The sequence below is a fragment of the Anarhichas minor genome, unplaced genomic scaffold, assembly GCF_050575085.1.
Source record: "Anarhichas minor isolate MPS153535 unplaced genomic scaffold, ASM5057508v1 ptg000055l, whole genome shotgun sequence".
Lineage (NCBI taxonomy): Eukaryota > Metazoa > Chordata > Actinopteri > Perciformes > Anarhichadidae > Anarhichas > Anarhichas minor.
In genome coordinates, this window is record NW_027466501.1 from 1,145,162 (window position 1) to 1,160,185 (window position 15,024).

General features: G+C 43.1%; 1 protein-coding gene across 2 annotated transcripts in view; it reads right to left on the reverse strand.

Moving 5' to 3' along the window:
- The window catches only part of arid2 (AT-rich interactive domain 2), a 29,071-nt gene extending 21,593 nt beyond the window's left edge, over nucleotides 1-7,478 (reverse strand). For both annotated transcript variants that reach the window (XM_076076140.1, XM_076076139.1), the window contains exons 1-3: nucleotides 6,512-7,478; nucleotides 6,295-6,388; nucleotides 5,258-5,355 (exon numbers count right to left, since the gene is read on the reverse strand). In XM_076076140.1, coding sequence (XP_075932255.1) covers nucleotides 5,258-5,355; nucleotides 6,295-6,388; nucleotides 6,512-6,603 — 284 coding nt within the window. In that variant the 5' untranslated portion in view covers nucleotides 6,604-7,478. The remainder of the gene's footprint in view (nucleotides 1-5,257; nucleotides 5,356-6,294; nucleotides 6,389-6,511) is intronic.
- Between the last annotated feature and the right edge of the window lie 7,546 nt (nucleotides 7,479-15,024).

Here is a 15,024-nt window from a genome sequence, read left to right on the forward strand (position 1 = left end):
AGATTCTATTTGTTAAACCCAGCGTTTGAATTAGAATTGTCCTTTGTGAAATCGGCACAAGAACGCGCACAAAAAGGCCCAACAGCAATACGCGCACGCTTTACAGGATCATTATTTACTCCTCAACGAGGCAGACCATTAAATTAGCACAATAAAACTTTGAAAATGCCCCACCCCCTTCCAAAAACCCCTGACGCTCCTGGACCAATCACCAGATTGGCAGAGAACGTTTCTTGTTACTTAGGACGGACTAAACGGACAGAACAAACTCCAGTTATGTGTCGAATGCACTTAGAAAATGAAGCGACTCCTCTTCTACTGAAGAGCTGTAGCCTACATTACACCCACAGCAAACATTTTAACCATATCATCCACCTAATGAAACGGTAGAGCCGGATTCTAGGCCCACAGACAAGCACAAGGCGGATGTAGCAATCTGCTGGTTAACAAGGAAACTGAGAGAAGTAGATTAGACTATCAGTGGTGGCCCACGCTGCTGGAGGGCAGACGGGCCGAAAAACACAAAGTCTCAAGACATGTTATCTTTGACAGCAAGTTTGCTCTCGCGCTCTTATTTTGTTGAAAAGTCTCTTATTATGCTGCATTAAAAAAAAAAAAAGGCAGACTGAGACACACGCTGGTCCACACAGCTCCGTCTTTATCCACAACTATCCGTCATCGGAGCATCTCTGAAGTCTGAGCAGCAGCTCGGACGAGGCGGGGAGGAATACAGACGCGGCTAACGCGAGGCAGATCAAAGGCCACTTCGTCCAGATGTTTCAGACGGAGAGGAGGGGGAGGGGGAGCAGAGAGGGACTGGCAGGAACGATGCTACCCGGAATAATCTCAGAGCCGGGTGTGAGAATTAACACCGGCCGAGCAGAAAAAGGTAGCGGAGTGTGTCTGCGGTGAAGGGCTGGGCAAGAGTTCAGTGTTTTGGTTTTCTCTTCTTGCCAGTAGAAACAGCGATATCACATGTCGTCTTCCACCAAATCAGGTGTGAAAGTATGTTATCTGAAAAGCGAGACTTTTGACGTTGCACCTGCACCTCCGTGGTTCTGCACAGTCGACGTCAAGTGCTACTTTGGCACGAAAATAGATGAGTGGACACATTAATAGATACAGTGGCCTACGAAAGATTTCCAAATGCCTGCGATACATTTTCAGTGATTGCCGTGTGTCTCTAACTCGTAACTACAAATAAAAGGTTCACTTTGCATTTGAACTTCTGTTTCTCTGCAGCCTCAATGTTCAACCAGAGAGTTTCTCAATCTGTAGTTCCGGAGTCATTGTGTGACACGAGGACGGGGTCACAGGAGATCTTTAAAATTCATATAATTATACTTATTTGGCTTTTTTTTTTTTTTTTTTTAATACTATTAATTATAATCCACTTGCAGCTGGCGGGAAAACAAAAAAGGAAAAGTACATCACGCTCAAAATCACGCGGCAACTAAACCGCCGCCTAATTGTCGGGGTCGTGAGAATTGTGGGCACCTAAAAGTGGTAGAAGCGGTAGAGAAACACTTGGGCTTCTAGTCTGCCGTTAATGTCAACGAAGCGAAAGAGTCAAATGTTGCCTGAAATGAGTAAACCCGTGAACGTGATTGCGTCGGCTTCACTATACCGCAAACAGTTAGGGTGACAGGGTGAGAGACGAAAGTGTGGTGTGATTACTTCGCTGTATAGGAAGCAGCATGTTTTACTCTGAAGAAAACAACCACATTACTTGGTTGGCGGTGGTTGATTCAGCAGAAAGAGTAGTCAATGGGTGTTTTTTTTTTTTCCTGTAATCACTGTGGACAGTAGAAACAGTCCTGGTCTGCAGAGCTGGAAGCCTCGCTTGCTCGGATTTCAGCGCGGCGTTAAAACGGGGAAACCGGATCTGCACCGTACTCCTGAGCCCTAACACCGCTGAATCAAAACACCTTGAATAGATCACTGCTACATGCCCTCATCAAATCAGAGTTCAGTTCAAAACAATGCCAATATTATTCCTCACAATAGATGCTGTAAGACTAGACATCACAGGGCAACACTCCCCCAGATTTAAATTGTTAAAACACGGTAACAAACGGTTTTGTCTCCCGCACATTTTCCCGACCGTGTGTTCAAATCTCGTCAAGGCAATGTGAGCTACCAGAATAGAGTCGGCGTGTTTCCTGGATGTCGGTGCCTCCTTGGGCCCGATTTCCTCCCGATGGGGACGCAGCGGAGAGCGCAAACAAAGGTGGAGCCGGGGTGTCCGTCACCTGACTTGGCTTCTGTGCTGCAGTTTGGAAAAATAAGTCAGAGACTCCAGCAACACTAGAGGCCTCATTGCCAAACCACTTTCATGCACTACTCGGAAGTGAAAAAAAACAAACAATCAGGACTCTGGTTGCTCCACGTGGGTTGAGAGCTCAGTGCCCCAAATCATATGAAACGACTAATGGAGGAGGGAAAGGCGTGGAGATGTGAAACAGTACCAACTGAGAATCATCCAAATTAGTGTAGCCGCCGGTAACTCTAACCCAATCCGTGGAAACGGATGTAGAACATAAATGTATGTCGAATTATGGAAATGTGAAAAGGTTCTCTGGAGTCACGGGAATAGATCTGGGGGAAACAGGTCAGTCCCTGAACATCACAGACTATTAAAGACAGTGTGGGTTCTATGTTGTAAAACCATTTACATTTTTCCCTCAATTCTTCCAACTTGAAAGCATGTTTATGGCCAGTGGAAGTTCTGGCCATGGCATTTTTGCCATGGTCACTATTATATCCAACACCTGCCCCTTTAAATGGACAATTTTCTCTCTCTCTCTCTCTCGCACCCGAACGCCTCATTTAAGTCTATATCTTTTGCTTCAATCTTGCTAATGAAGCGCAAAAAAGAAAAGGAAAAAGAGAGCTGCCAGAGATAAACCATGCCCTTAGTGTGTCTGAACCCTTCCTCCCTCCGAAGCTGGGAGTGAAACCGGCTCCGTTGGTGGGACTGGTGTCCGAGCGGCGCTTCAACAGGTTGAAAACGAGCTGGGAATAATATTTTCTGGCAAGCGCCACTCACTTATTACCAGGTGACATTCAGATATCAAGTAGACGGCAGCGGGAGCTGGCACGGAACCCCGGTGCTGCTTTCTACACTGTGACCGTCCGACTCATTCAGACGGGGAGACGTGGTCCACAGACAGACCGTCCCGTATCAGAAAAGGCATCCCTGCAGCAAGGGAGTATCCTTCAGTCCTTCCTGCAAACTCATTTTAATCCCTCAGGTTAAAAAAAAAAAACACTTGAGTTGTCAACTTGAAGTTGAAATTCCAAATTCCAAAAAAACTGAGCCAAAATACGATCTCATTAAATGTTACGCGACGCTGCTTTCAAGAGATCTCAGCATCTATTATTATTTTGGTTGGCAGTACAAAGTCTTAGACATTTGCACACACAGCTTTAAAAAATAAAAAAAAGCCCGGTTCCAGATGGTCATTCGGCGGGCCGATCAAGATTAACACATGATATTAGCAAACATCCACCCGGCTTAAGTGTCCTTGAGCAACACAGTGAACCTGAGCGCATATCTACCTCAGAACTGGCTATGACTACTACCTATGACTACTACCTATGACACACACACACACACACACACACACACACACACACACACACACACACACACACACACACACACACACACACACACACACACACACACACACACACACACACACACACACACACACACACACACACACACACACACACACAAAACTATTAGCCTGCTTATGCATAGAAACACCTCATTTCTCTACTCTGTCAGCAAAAAAAAGCAGCATGGGGGAGGCGACGACAGTCTATTTATCCGCCTTAGATGAGGCAAGACCAGTCTAGCCGCCTGCTGCCTCTGACATCCACCGCACTGCCTCAGACAAACTCTACAGAGAAGCTCCGGTGGCCGGCTGGTGATATCCAGCGGGTCGGTCGACTCGGCTGTCAGATAAACGACGCATTAGGCGGCCGAACTGTGTCCAGCTTTTAAGTATTATAGAGGTTCAACAAAGCAGTTGACTTCCTGCGAATTTTGACACACTCAAAACTAAGCCTGTCAGACAAAGACGGATATCTGAATATTAGTGTTTTACTGAGCGTTGAAGGTAAGTTCACACATTGAATCAGATCACAGAAACTCAACACCTTTGCACTGCAGCTACTTCCGCTCGGAGAACAGACCTAAACAACCGTCTAGTCAGCCGTCCGGACATCCAAGCAAACCATTACATAATCCTCTGCTTTAGAGAAAAAACGCTTTGTTAAGTATTCCGTCCTTTACACTAAATATGTGTGTGTGTGGCCATTATGGCCCTCAGAAAGACCTCCACCAACTTCAGCAGCACCACATGCCCTCCATGTGCCCGAGTTGCTCAGCCCCCCTGCAGCCATCGCTGATGTTTACTTTTGTGGAGCAACAAGTCTCATCAGACGAGTCCAGTTGGCAATCAAACGAGCTGCTACGCTCCCAACAGCTCGCACCAACTTAGTAAAAAAAATAAAAAAATACACAGATTATTGGCCACTACTTGTACATCAACCAGCGACCTGCAGTTGCCTGTAACACATCCATGAGAGGTTGCTACAGGGGTGTAATTCCCTGCAGGCAGGTGCTAGTGATGGGAACAATCGTTGCATGAGGTAGAGGGGAGGAGAAAAAAAAGAAAGAAAAAAAAGCGAGTATAGAGACGGTAGCGACCGTCAAAAAAACAACAACCACAAACGCCAGCTGTTGAGGAGAGCTGCATTTCCACCCGACTCCCATCACTGGAAGCTGACTGTGTGGAGACTTTAAGGGAGCCTGAATGTTACACAGGTTAAAGAGCCCGGAGCTGCTCAGCCCGTAGTAGCTGTATCGTACCCAGGCACCACAGCGTTTTCAGAAAGAAATAACCGCCATTAGTGTATGGTGTAGGGTCATCACGGACAGATGCTCTTCAAAGGTGTTCTTCAAAACTCTGTTCCAGACATAACAAATTACAGAAGAAAACATTTGGCCATACACTTGTATTTTTCATAAAAGATGGCTCGGATTGTTGGCCACCGAGGTAATCCACCATGTCATGACAAATACACACACACTATTATGGCCCATGCTTTAATTGCACGTCATAATATCGCGCTCGTGCTGCTTTCGAGTAGAGGCTCGAGATCCTGCTGGCTGCATCTCCTCGTTTTGTAAACACTCCCCACATGCTACCTAGGAGGAGAGCTGCGTGGCCGTGCTACTTACCGAAGGTAGTACTGTTTTAAAGCAAATGCAGCGTTGGAGCAACTCCTCGGAAAGTTGAACTCGTCCCCGAGTTCGATCCATTGGTTTTTGTCAGAGACCTGGAAGGAGACGGGGGAAACGAGTCCGTTAGGGAGATAACAAGCACTTCCAGCGGCAACAGCAACACAAAAAAGAGCGGTTTCACTATAACCATCTGGTCGGCTACAGGTTCCCCCCAATGAGGCCAATCATTAATCAATAACTTCCTCCAACTGCTGAAAATATATTTAAAAATAGTGACTTTTAAATTACCCACCAGTGGCTCGCATTTGGTAGAATATCGTTAAATTAGCTGCTAATATACCCGTTATCCTAACATATTTACATTTGTCACATCAGTAAGTACAACTGACTCCCTTTAGGATAGTATCGTTACTGTTGAGGCTAGTTAGCACCGTAGCTAACAAGCTACCTTGACTTTTTCAAATTTTTTTGCGTTAAAACCGACCGAGGCTAAACTCAAACCAACCGCCTCCGCCTAAACACGAACGCTTCGGCGTGCGGAGAGCCGTTCGGTTGTCGGAGCGGGTTTTTGCACCGTTTACCGTGTTCACTACACGGGCCTGTGAGGCCTACATTTTGAGATCAGCCATGAAGCCGAAAGAAAGATGGCTATGGCGAGAAAGCGCTATCAAGCTTCCCCCCGGGTGGAAACTACCGGTAAAAAACCCCGGGCGAGGCGCCGCGTGCTACGCGGTGTTTCCCGGGGCCGGGCTCCGTGCAGATAATCGATGTTAAACGTGCCCGCTAATTTCGAGTCCGCTCCGACTACACTCTGACTGCCGAGCGGTCGGGACTCTCGATTCAAAGCACACAACAACACAAGCCACCACATTGCATAGAGATACATGGAGAACTAGCACAAGGCCAACGCAGACCCACTATCGTTTGTGTGGAGGGTTTACACTTGTCCCGGGCTTCTCGCGACCGAGTTGTAGAGTCGTCCACCGGGGAGTCCACGCAGTGTGGAGAGAAATCCACTTTTAGTTCCCACTCACCTTAGCAAATCCACCTAAAGCGACGACTCTGACATAGAGAGCATTCAGGTCCAGCTCTTTCCCACCCACGATAGGAATCTTCCTGAACGGCGATCTGAGGGGATAACACAAGAAATAAAGGCATACGTGTTTAAATAACAGTTTGGGTTAACTCACGGCCGAATGCAATTAAGATTTAAAGTTGCATTTCTTGGGAATAAAGACGCCCCAATCTCACCCTCTGCTTTGGTGAAATTGCCGCAGCTCGTCCAGGAAAGCCTGTCCTTTCCTTCGTTGATCTAGTAGATTTTTCCCCGTCGAATTTGCCATTGTTTTTGCATGCAAAAACGGTTAAACCCCACTTCAGACGCTTCTTAAGACACCAAGGATCCCATACTCCGCCGGCGCTCAGTCATTCGCGAAGCTGAGTGTTTAAAAAGTTAAAGAAATAGCTGATAGCAAGAAGAGCGGCAGCTCGCTAATAAAGACTGATGCACACAGAAAGCGAGCCCGAATTCAACCCCGGACTAAGTTCCGACGAACAGTCACAAATACGACCGATTCACCGGCAGACTGCAAACGCCATGGCCGAATGTGTAGAATTAATGCTTTTGGTCGCGGTTGTATTCGTTTGGAGTGGTTTGACAGTGTGTTACGGACGCAGCTCCGAGGCTATCGCACACTGTAGAGCGGCAGAGGGATGCAGTTCTCAGACAAAAAGATGTGGAGGCCGAGGAGCTCGGACTGCCATGCGTGCAGCGCCCTCTGTGGCCACAGGCGGCACTGCACCCTCCAGAGCGGAGAGCGGGTGCTGGAACAATAGAGACTGTTTTCTTTTTTAGGGACCGTCTGACAACTCGTTTCTCTGTTTGGAAAACGGGTCAGGAGGTACTTGGAAATGTCCCGTGGGGGGAGGGGATAACACTAATTAACATAGCTCCCTTGTTATCCCAACCAGGCGTGTAATAGAGGGCGACCCTACTTTTTTTCTTTTTTTTTTATATCTGTAAAATATTACTTTTCCAAGGCTGACTTAAAGCCTTTAGTAGAACTGACTTCGACTGCACCAATAGCCTGTTAGGTAAATGACGACAGAGTATTTCCAATAGGAAACAAACAATTTCATACTCCACAGCAATATTTAAAAATACCATGCAGCCACTTAAAACCAGCACTGCAGTAGTCTGTAGTATTGTCTATTGACATTTTATTTTATTTTCAATCCACTATTCTACACAAAAATAAGGTATGATATATAAGGGAAAAAAATACTTCCACAATAAATAAATCCTTCATATATTTAAGGAGGGTGAAGTACTTGATCATGAGTAATGATTGTTTACTTGTTTTTTTAATGATCATCTAAAGGCAAATTTACCACTACACTAAATATATTTTGACATTCATGCATTTCCATTTTCGGAAAATGATATATTCTTGCATAGGCGGTCATGTGCATTATGACTCTCGTACTCACTCCAAAAATATTTATTGAGGGACTTGAATAATCAGATATCTCTGTGTCTCGTGCCATTTTAAACAGTAATTCAGTGCAACCTGGGTTTGAGCTCTTAATTGAAAACGTGATGTCAATTGCAATTACCCTTTGAGCTTGATTTGGGATGTTTCTACATCAAGTGCCACTTGTGTTGCAATCTTGTTGATTTTGGAAATCCTGGGCAATAAACAGGCTACATTATGATGTCAATTATAAATGTATACTTCCACTACACATTGTGATCACTATCTGTCAACGCATCTATTTATAGATATTTGTTGTCGACATCATTGGTAGTTTACATATGGTAACTAACGTGTTTGGTGTTTACTTTTATCTTTCTTTCTGTAAACTTGTTAACACTGCGGTAAGCAGCCGCTATCCCCTGGCTGACCACCTCAACACGTCTTTTATCTCACAGGGTGGTTGAAAATTACTCCTGATCCCTTCTCCCTGTAACTGCCAAGCGGATATCTCCTTGATGGGGTTACATTCAACCATTACACGTACCCCTTTGCTCAATGAAAAACCTGTCACAAAATGGCGGAGACGTACGTTAGCAGACCCCATTTTGAGGAATTGACACTAGACAGCGGAAAAGTGCGTGTCCTTGCGTGTGGTTTTCAAAATACTGCTCCGTTTTTTTGCAAACAAACTGCGGCAAACGCGAGTTCACCTCGCGCCTGTTTGGACTCCCCCACCCGTCGAACCGAACTATGGGCTAACGAGTCGGTGGTGCGCTAGCCTGTTAGCTTAGCACACGTTAGCTAACTTAGCAACATTACGACGAACCTGTTGTGAGCAGTTTGTTTTAATCCACTTATCCACTAGCATAGCACGTTAACAAACAGCGTTTCTACTGATTTGTGTCGGTACTAGTCAATATTATTAGCGCTCTATTGACGAAGTTTTGGCGCTACAGATTACAGGCCCTTATTAACACTGCTAATATTGCTAAGTAGGTTACCTCCGGATGCGTGCAGTTCACACAGAAGCTCCCACAGTATACATAATGTTGCAGTTGTCGTCATTTAGCTATATATAACATCAAATGCTGAACACTACAAGATACTTCCTGCCAATTAGTTTAACGTTTGGTTGCCGTTAAAATCGTTTAAGGCACGCTGGTGTTGTAGCTAGCTAACAAGGTGGTTAGCCACCGTATGTGCGTAACGTGGACCTATATTCGCTTTGTATTTCCAGTTATTAGATAGGTTTTAAACAGTCCACACTGTTTAATAATGATATGACTTCTCGGTAGGTCGTAAAAATATGTCAGCACTCTGCATTGTGAGTCTCTGCTACTTCTGTCGGTGTAACCTTTGTATTGTATGTGACGTTGCAGTGTACAGGTCGGACGATGGCGTGCTTTATGTGAAAGCCATCTTTGTATAGGCTGCTTCACAGATATTAATATTGCCATACGGAGACATTAATCGTTTCTGTTCTATTCACCTCTCCTATCTTATTACTTGCCACTCTTGACTACGTACACATTCGCTATAACACCGCTACAATAATAAGTAGGACTTCGGTTGGTTGAATAGAATACAGTAATAGTTTAAGCAACAATGGGAAACACTGATAATATCGTGAATGCTTTGCTGTAAAATGGCCTACCTCATACATAAAGGCATTTCCTATAGCAGCCATAAGGTGCAGTTGGGAATTATTCAATTATTTCAATGCAGCTTTTCAGTTTTGCATCAAATGTGTGCCTGTGAATGTCTTGAGTTGACAGATTTATATACATTTTAAGTATTCAATGTTGTAATGATATACAGCAAGTATTGAAAATGCATGAAAGATCTGCAGTGATACATTTTCTTTATGATGATTTACATCTCTATTGTCTTGCATTATTTACCTTTTGGGCCCAAGGGATTACATAACAAAACATTACATTTAATTCCAGCTTGTGAATTTAAACTTGTTGACATATTTTAAAGGATTTTCTGGCTAGATTGAATGTAATATCTAATGGGGGGATGTTGCATTGTACAGCAAAACCCCTTTGCACCATGCACAGAGGCACAATGAAGATGCTGTATATGAGGCATGATATTGCGAGGGCAAAAACATGGAAATGTTGCGAGCAATAAAATTCCCATATGAGATCTCAAGTGTCAGATTAATGCTTTAATGCACGGCAGTCTGACCTTTTCATGTAGAAATACTCAAAACAGTCAATAATCATAGTATGTAGGGAATGAACAGGTGTATTAACTGACTTCCAGCAAATTATCATCCTGTCCATCTATAAAGAATCAGATATGTTTTCACAGGCATTAGTCAATGCACTTATCCTTAAAAGATCATATATGTTACATTAATATGACAGTCATACACCTATATTACGAACTAATGCCATAAAGGTACACATTAACCGGAAATGTACGCCTTAAAATATGCAAACAAAAAGCAGCTTGAACTTCGGTTCCATCCCTGACACCACCCAGTTAAACCGCTTCTTTTTTTTATTTTGAAGTGATGAATGCTGTGCGGTGACTGTGAGTGTGCGCTAGAAAGCTGCACGGTCAGTTATGCCATCACGCGCACGTCCTCATCGGATGTGACAGCCCGGCCCCTGGTGGCATATGGCGCAAACGGGGCCAGTAAGCCCAAGCTGCCTCCACGCACCCGGACAAAAAGATCCCAGTGGGACGCTAAGTGCGTGTAACGTCTTTACACCTCCCTGCTCCCTTGCGGCCTCCTCCACGCCCGATGGTCGGTGTCTCTCTGAAGTGATGCCCCCCCCCCCACCACCACCACCACCACCGTCGAGTCATTTGGTGGGAAATGGCTCCATCTTCTGGCGGGCGCGGGAAACACGTCCTGAGTGATGGTACGGGTCCGCCTCGCCGCGTTAGGAACACATTGTACTTGGAGGGATCAGTTGAGAGATTTTTATTTTTTTATTTTTTCAAACTGGATACAGTAACAGATGCATGCTGGGAGATGAGGGGAGGGAGCAGTGGGTGGTCCTAATACAGCAGTACAGTACACTTGGTGATGTCATTTAAAAAGTTTTTTTTGAGTGCTGGAACTTTTTTTGAATTTATATTATTTGCTTAAAATATTTTAATGGATTAAATATTGATAAATAAATTAAATGAATACAATTTTGCCACGCATTTAATATATGTATTTAATGTTTACTTTTATGGACAATAGACCATTAACCACAAAAGCAAAAGCATTTATAACCGAAACTAATACGCAATGAAAATACACGAAACTCGGTATGAATACAAAACAGCACAAAACACAAACAAGGATGCAACAAAATTATGACTCAATGACAAGTGCAAGTTTATTCATGACAAACAGCAAATTGCACTCGGAGCTGAATGATCGATATTTGACAGCCAACAATTATATGAAATGCCCAAATTTACAAATAATAATGTACAACATTGTCCCTTTCAGTTATGCTGTTTTTTTAAAAATAGTTTGCTATTGTTACTAGGTTGCAAGGAGACACAAATGCCACCCATAAATGCCACAGAATAACGAATCATTGTAATCTTCATCCCAAATTAACAAATTAGAGTAAAATAATCTACATGATCCCATTTTGAACTGTGCTGTCAAGCGTACAGATGTGTGCTTTTTTAAAAATGTAACTAAAAGATCCGAACACATTTTATCCTTTGTATTGGTTTAGATTATATCCATCTTGTTTTAGCTCAAATTGAACTAAACGGTAATAAATTAACATTACATGGTATTTTTAGAACCATTAAGAACTTGTGCTCCATTTCTGTACAGAACAACTGTCTCCTGTTGCAGAATCAGATATAATGCTTCATGCCTGGTGAGTTGAGCTCGTTTCCCTGAGCTCGTCTCAAACAGCAGTTTCTCAGTAAGAGATATATAAGAGACGCATACCAGTGCTGTTAAAGAGAGGAGAGCCTTAAATCAAACTGTCCCTCATGAGCAGTTCTCAGTGACTTTATAAAAGAAGTCAGTTCAGTTACTACCCCTGGACTTCTGCCTTTCAATAAATAGATAAATCATCGAACAAGGATCAAGGAGTATTTTTTAAAAAGCAGATTTTTTTTGTTAATTAGTTGCGATTGCAAAAAGAATGAATGAGTCGATTCAGAAATATAAGATTGCTGTTTTAATTGTTTGTAGGTTATGTGTATGACTATAATACAATTCATAATTCTGCTGGTTGCTTGAAATATTCATTTTCACCACTTTTTCAATAAAGTGGACCTGCCTTTTAAGTAGTAGCCATCGTTGATTTAATTACTCCTGAAATAAGTATTTAAACTTGTGATTGTCTAGACGTGCCAAGAGGTCTTCTGGGTGTGTTTTTCATCACTAGGTGGCAGTTGTGTTTAAAGGTTGGGAGCTAGATGAGCACAAGGATGTTGCTCATGAAATATGGCTTTTACTGGCATTACTTTTAATGTAATTACTGACTTTTTTATTTACCATACTGGGGTGTGACACTATTTCCTTCTTTTATTTTTTTTACATATAGTGATCCAGCCCATATCATAAACTGCATGCTTTTCAAAACACTTACTGTATGGTATAACATGACAACTGCAATTGCTCAGAGATTTGGCCGTATGTGAAAATTCGATGTATACACCTCCAGCAGACCTTTTTCGGGGTTTGTGCCACAGGAAATGGTACAATTCATGCACCAAAGGATTTTAACTAAACTGCAAACTTTGGTAAGTTGATGTCACTTTCAGCTCAAGTGGTTTTACTTCCACCTTTAATGGTACCACGGTTCTGTAATGTATTCAAGCTGACTCCAGACACACTGTATGTTGTTGATATAACAACATGTGTCTATCAGTGGACCTTTCTGGTTTACAGGCCAGAATGGATTCTGTGTTTCAGGATGACGGGTCACAGTAGGAAAAGCACAGGTGCATAAAATAGAATTGACGATGGCTGAATTCCAATTGGCTGTTCCAGTTTCAGGGTCCAGGTTTGGGTTGCGTGCTGGCTCTCACTGTCACACTGTTGTGACCGTCACAGCCCCGGCTCTAAAACTGTGGCAAAAACGGGAATAATTAACAAACAAAGTGATTTATTAACCAAAAAGTAAGTCAAAATATGTCAAACAGGTTGGAAACCAACACATGAATAGGCTACAACATGTGTTCGTTAGTGTTATTAGTAACACCTGCTTTAAACGAGTCAAAATGTCTGCTGTGAAAAAAACACCATATGAAAGATATGTAGTTTGTAATGCTGCGTTCAGAGTTGGTTGTGTGACTATTGAAAAAAAGATGCACTGACAATATCTCACTCATATCGTGTGTTGACTTACAGTGAACGACAGACTTTGGCTGACATGAGCCGCTTGATTATTTGCATAGATGAGTAAAGAGAGAGAGTTTTATTTCATTCAAATTGTGACTGAATCCATGCACTTAAATGATGTAGAAAGGACTCCAATAACCTTCATATGTGGTTAATTTGTATGATTTGCCAGCAGCATTTCTTTTCAATCAAGAATCCAGCCAAAGTCCCTTGTTAAAAACGCACCATTTATCTTCCATACGGTTACTTATTAGCAGCTTATCAGGTCAGTGAGGTTGAACAGAAGAAAACCTGCAGTTCAGTGAGCTCAGGCACACAAGGGGAATGTTTAATCTGCACACAAACACGGCAGTGTCAACAAAGTTTGAGTTTAGATTATTCACAATGAAAGTTTCTGTTAATCGTTAATCGTCATCTATATCCAGTTTCAGGGAGTTTAAAAGGGGTCAGCTGGCAGGGAGGCAGCTGGAAGACTGGTTGTTTCCTGAAGTATTTATGACAAAAAAAAAGATTGAAGCGGAGGCTGCCATGGTTTCACACCACAATGGCAAAGGGTGCTGCTGAAACTCAACACGAACCTGTCCTCCTTCCCCCCTCATGGGACGAGGCAGCCGTGGACAGCCCCTGGAGAGATAGCTGGCTGCAAAGGTTCTCATCCTCCTCATTGGTCAACATGAAGTAGGCCCGTGTGTTTGGAAACGACGGGTCAGTGATGTTTGTGTGGCGAAGCTGTGGACGTCAACATCATTACATTCCTATCAGGGGTCTCCAAGCAACAAGGGGCCTTTACGACAGTCGAGGTGATACTGGTTTAAATTCAATGGTTTCCCCCACTGCACAATGTGAACCAGCCGTCATGGTGTCCCCCGGTTACATACTCGAAAACAGCCTTATGTCCATAAAAAGCCATGCCTCACCCTAATTTTATTTTATAGAATTTTATCTTATCTTATTTCTCACTTTATACATTGCTTTTACATATGTGTCTCATTCTTTCACAACTGTCCATCTTCTTCTGAGCATGTCGGTGGTGGTAGTCCCCATGAACTTATGTTGCACTTGGACAACAATCCTGTCAAAAGGCAGTGGGCTGATACCTAAATTAACCCTTGTGCTTTAAAGCCAGGAATAATATCTTATTTTTCATCAAATATTTTGTTTCTTTTGGGATGTAGCAACTTTTTCCTTTGACACAAACTGAACTTACACATTTGTAGAAGGTGACAAAATACAGAAGATTAGTACAAAGCATTGTTATTGCGCCAAATAAGGTCACTCTTAATGTGTATGTTGCATGGGCTAGAAATGACCAATTGGTTCAAAATCATGCTCATAAGCAGTTTCTTATAGTCATACAGTTTCAAACTGAGAAAACAAGTACGTTGTTTTTGTATGGGAGTGCGTTTTTACTGCACACAAACCAAACAAGTGAAGAGCATACAGTGATAGTAGAAAGTGGTTGGATTCCTAAAACAGATGAGGGAGGAGCTGAGGAGTAAATGACTGCATAAAAACAATGTGAAAAAGGGAAAAAAAACATAAAATCCCTATCTCACTCGTAATTCATATAGCAATCTTATTCTAAGATGCTTTCATAGCTTTATTTAGGCACTTATATTTCATTTACGTGAGTGTGTTTTCATCATTCAGTAAAATGACACTCAGGTGAGCTCGTGGCCCCGCCCCCGGCGGACCGGGCGCTCTGATTGGCTGATTCGAACAGCGCTGCCCATAACACACAGCAGCGGAAAGCACGAGTAAATCCCGACAACTGGAGTACCAACTCAAGACTTCCACAAGGAGAAAGAAAAAGGCTTTAAATGAACACAAACTGCTCCGACTTTCTGCTTGAAAACTCCACACCCTTCAGTGTTGCTGGTAAGTCTCAAACTTTTGCTTAATTTCCGTGGAAATAAACGGGTTAAGTTTGTCCGAAAAGTTTTCGCCCTGTGAGGAGA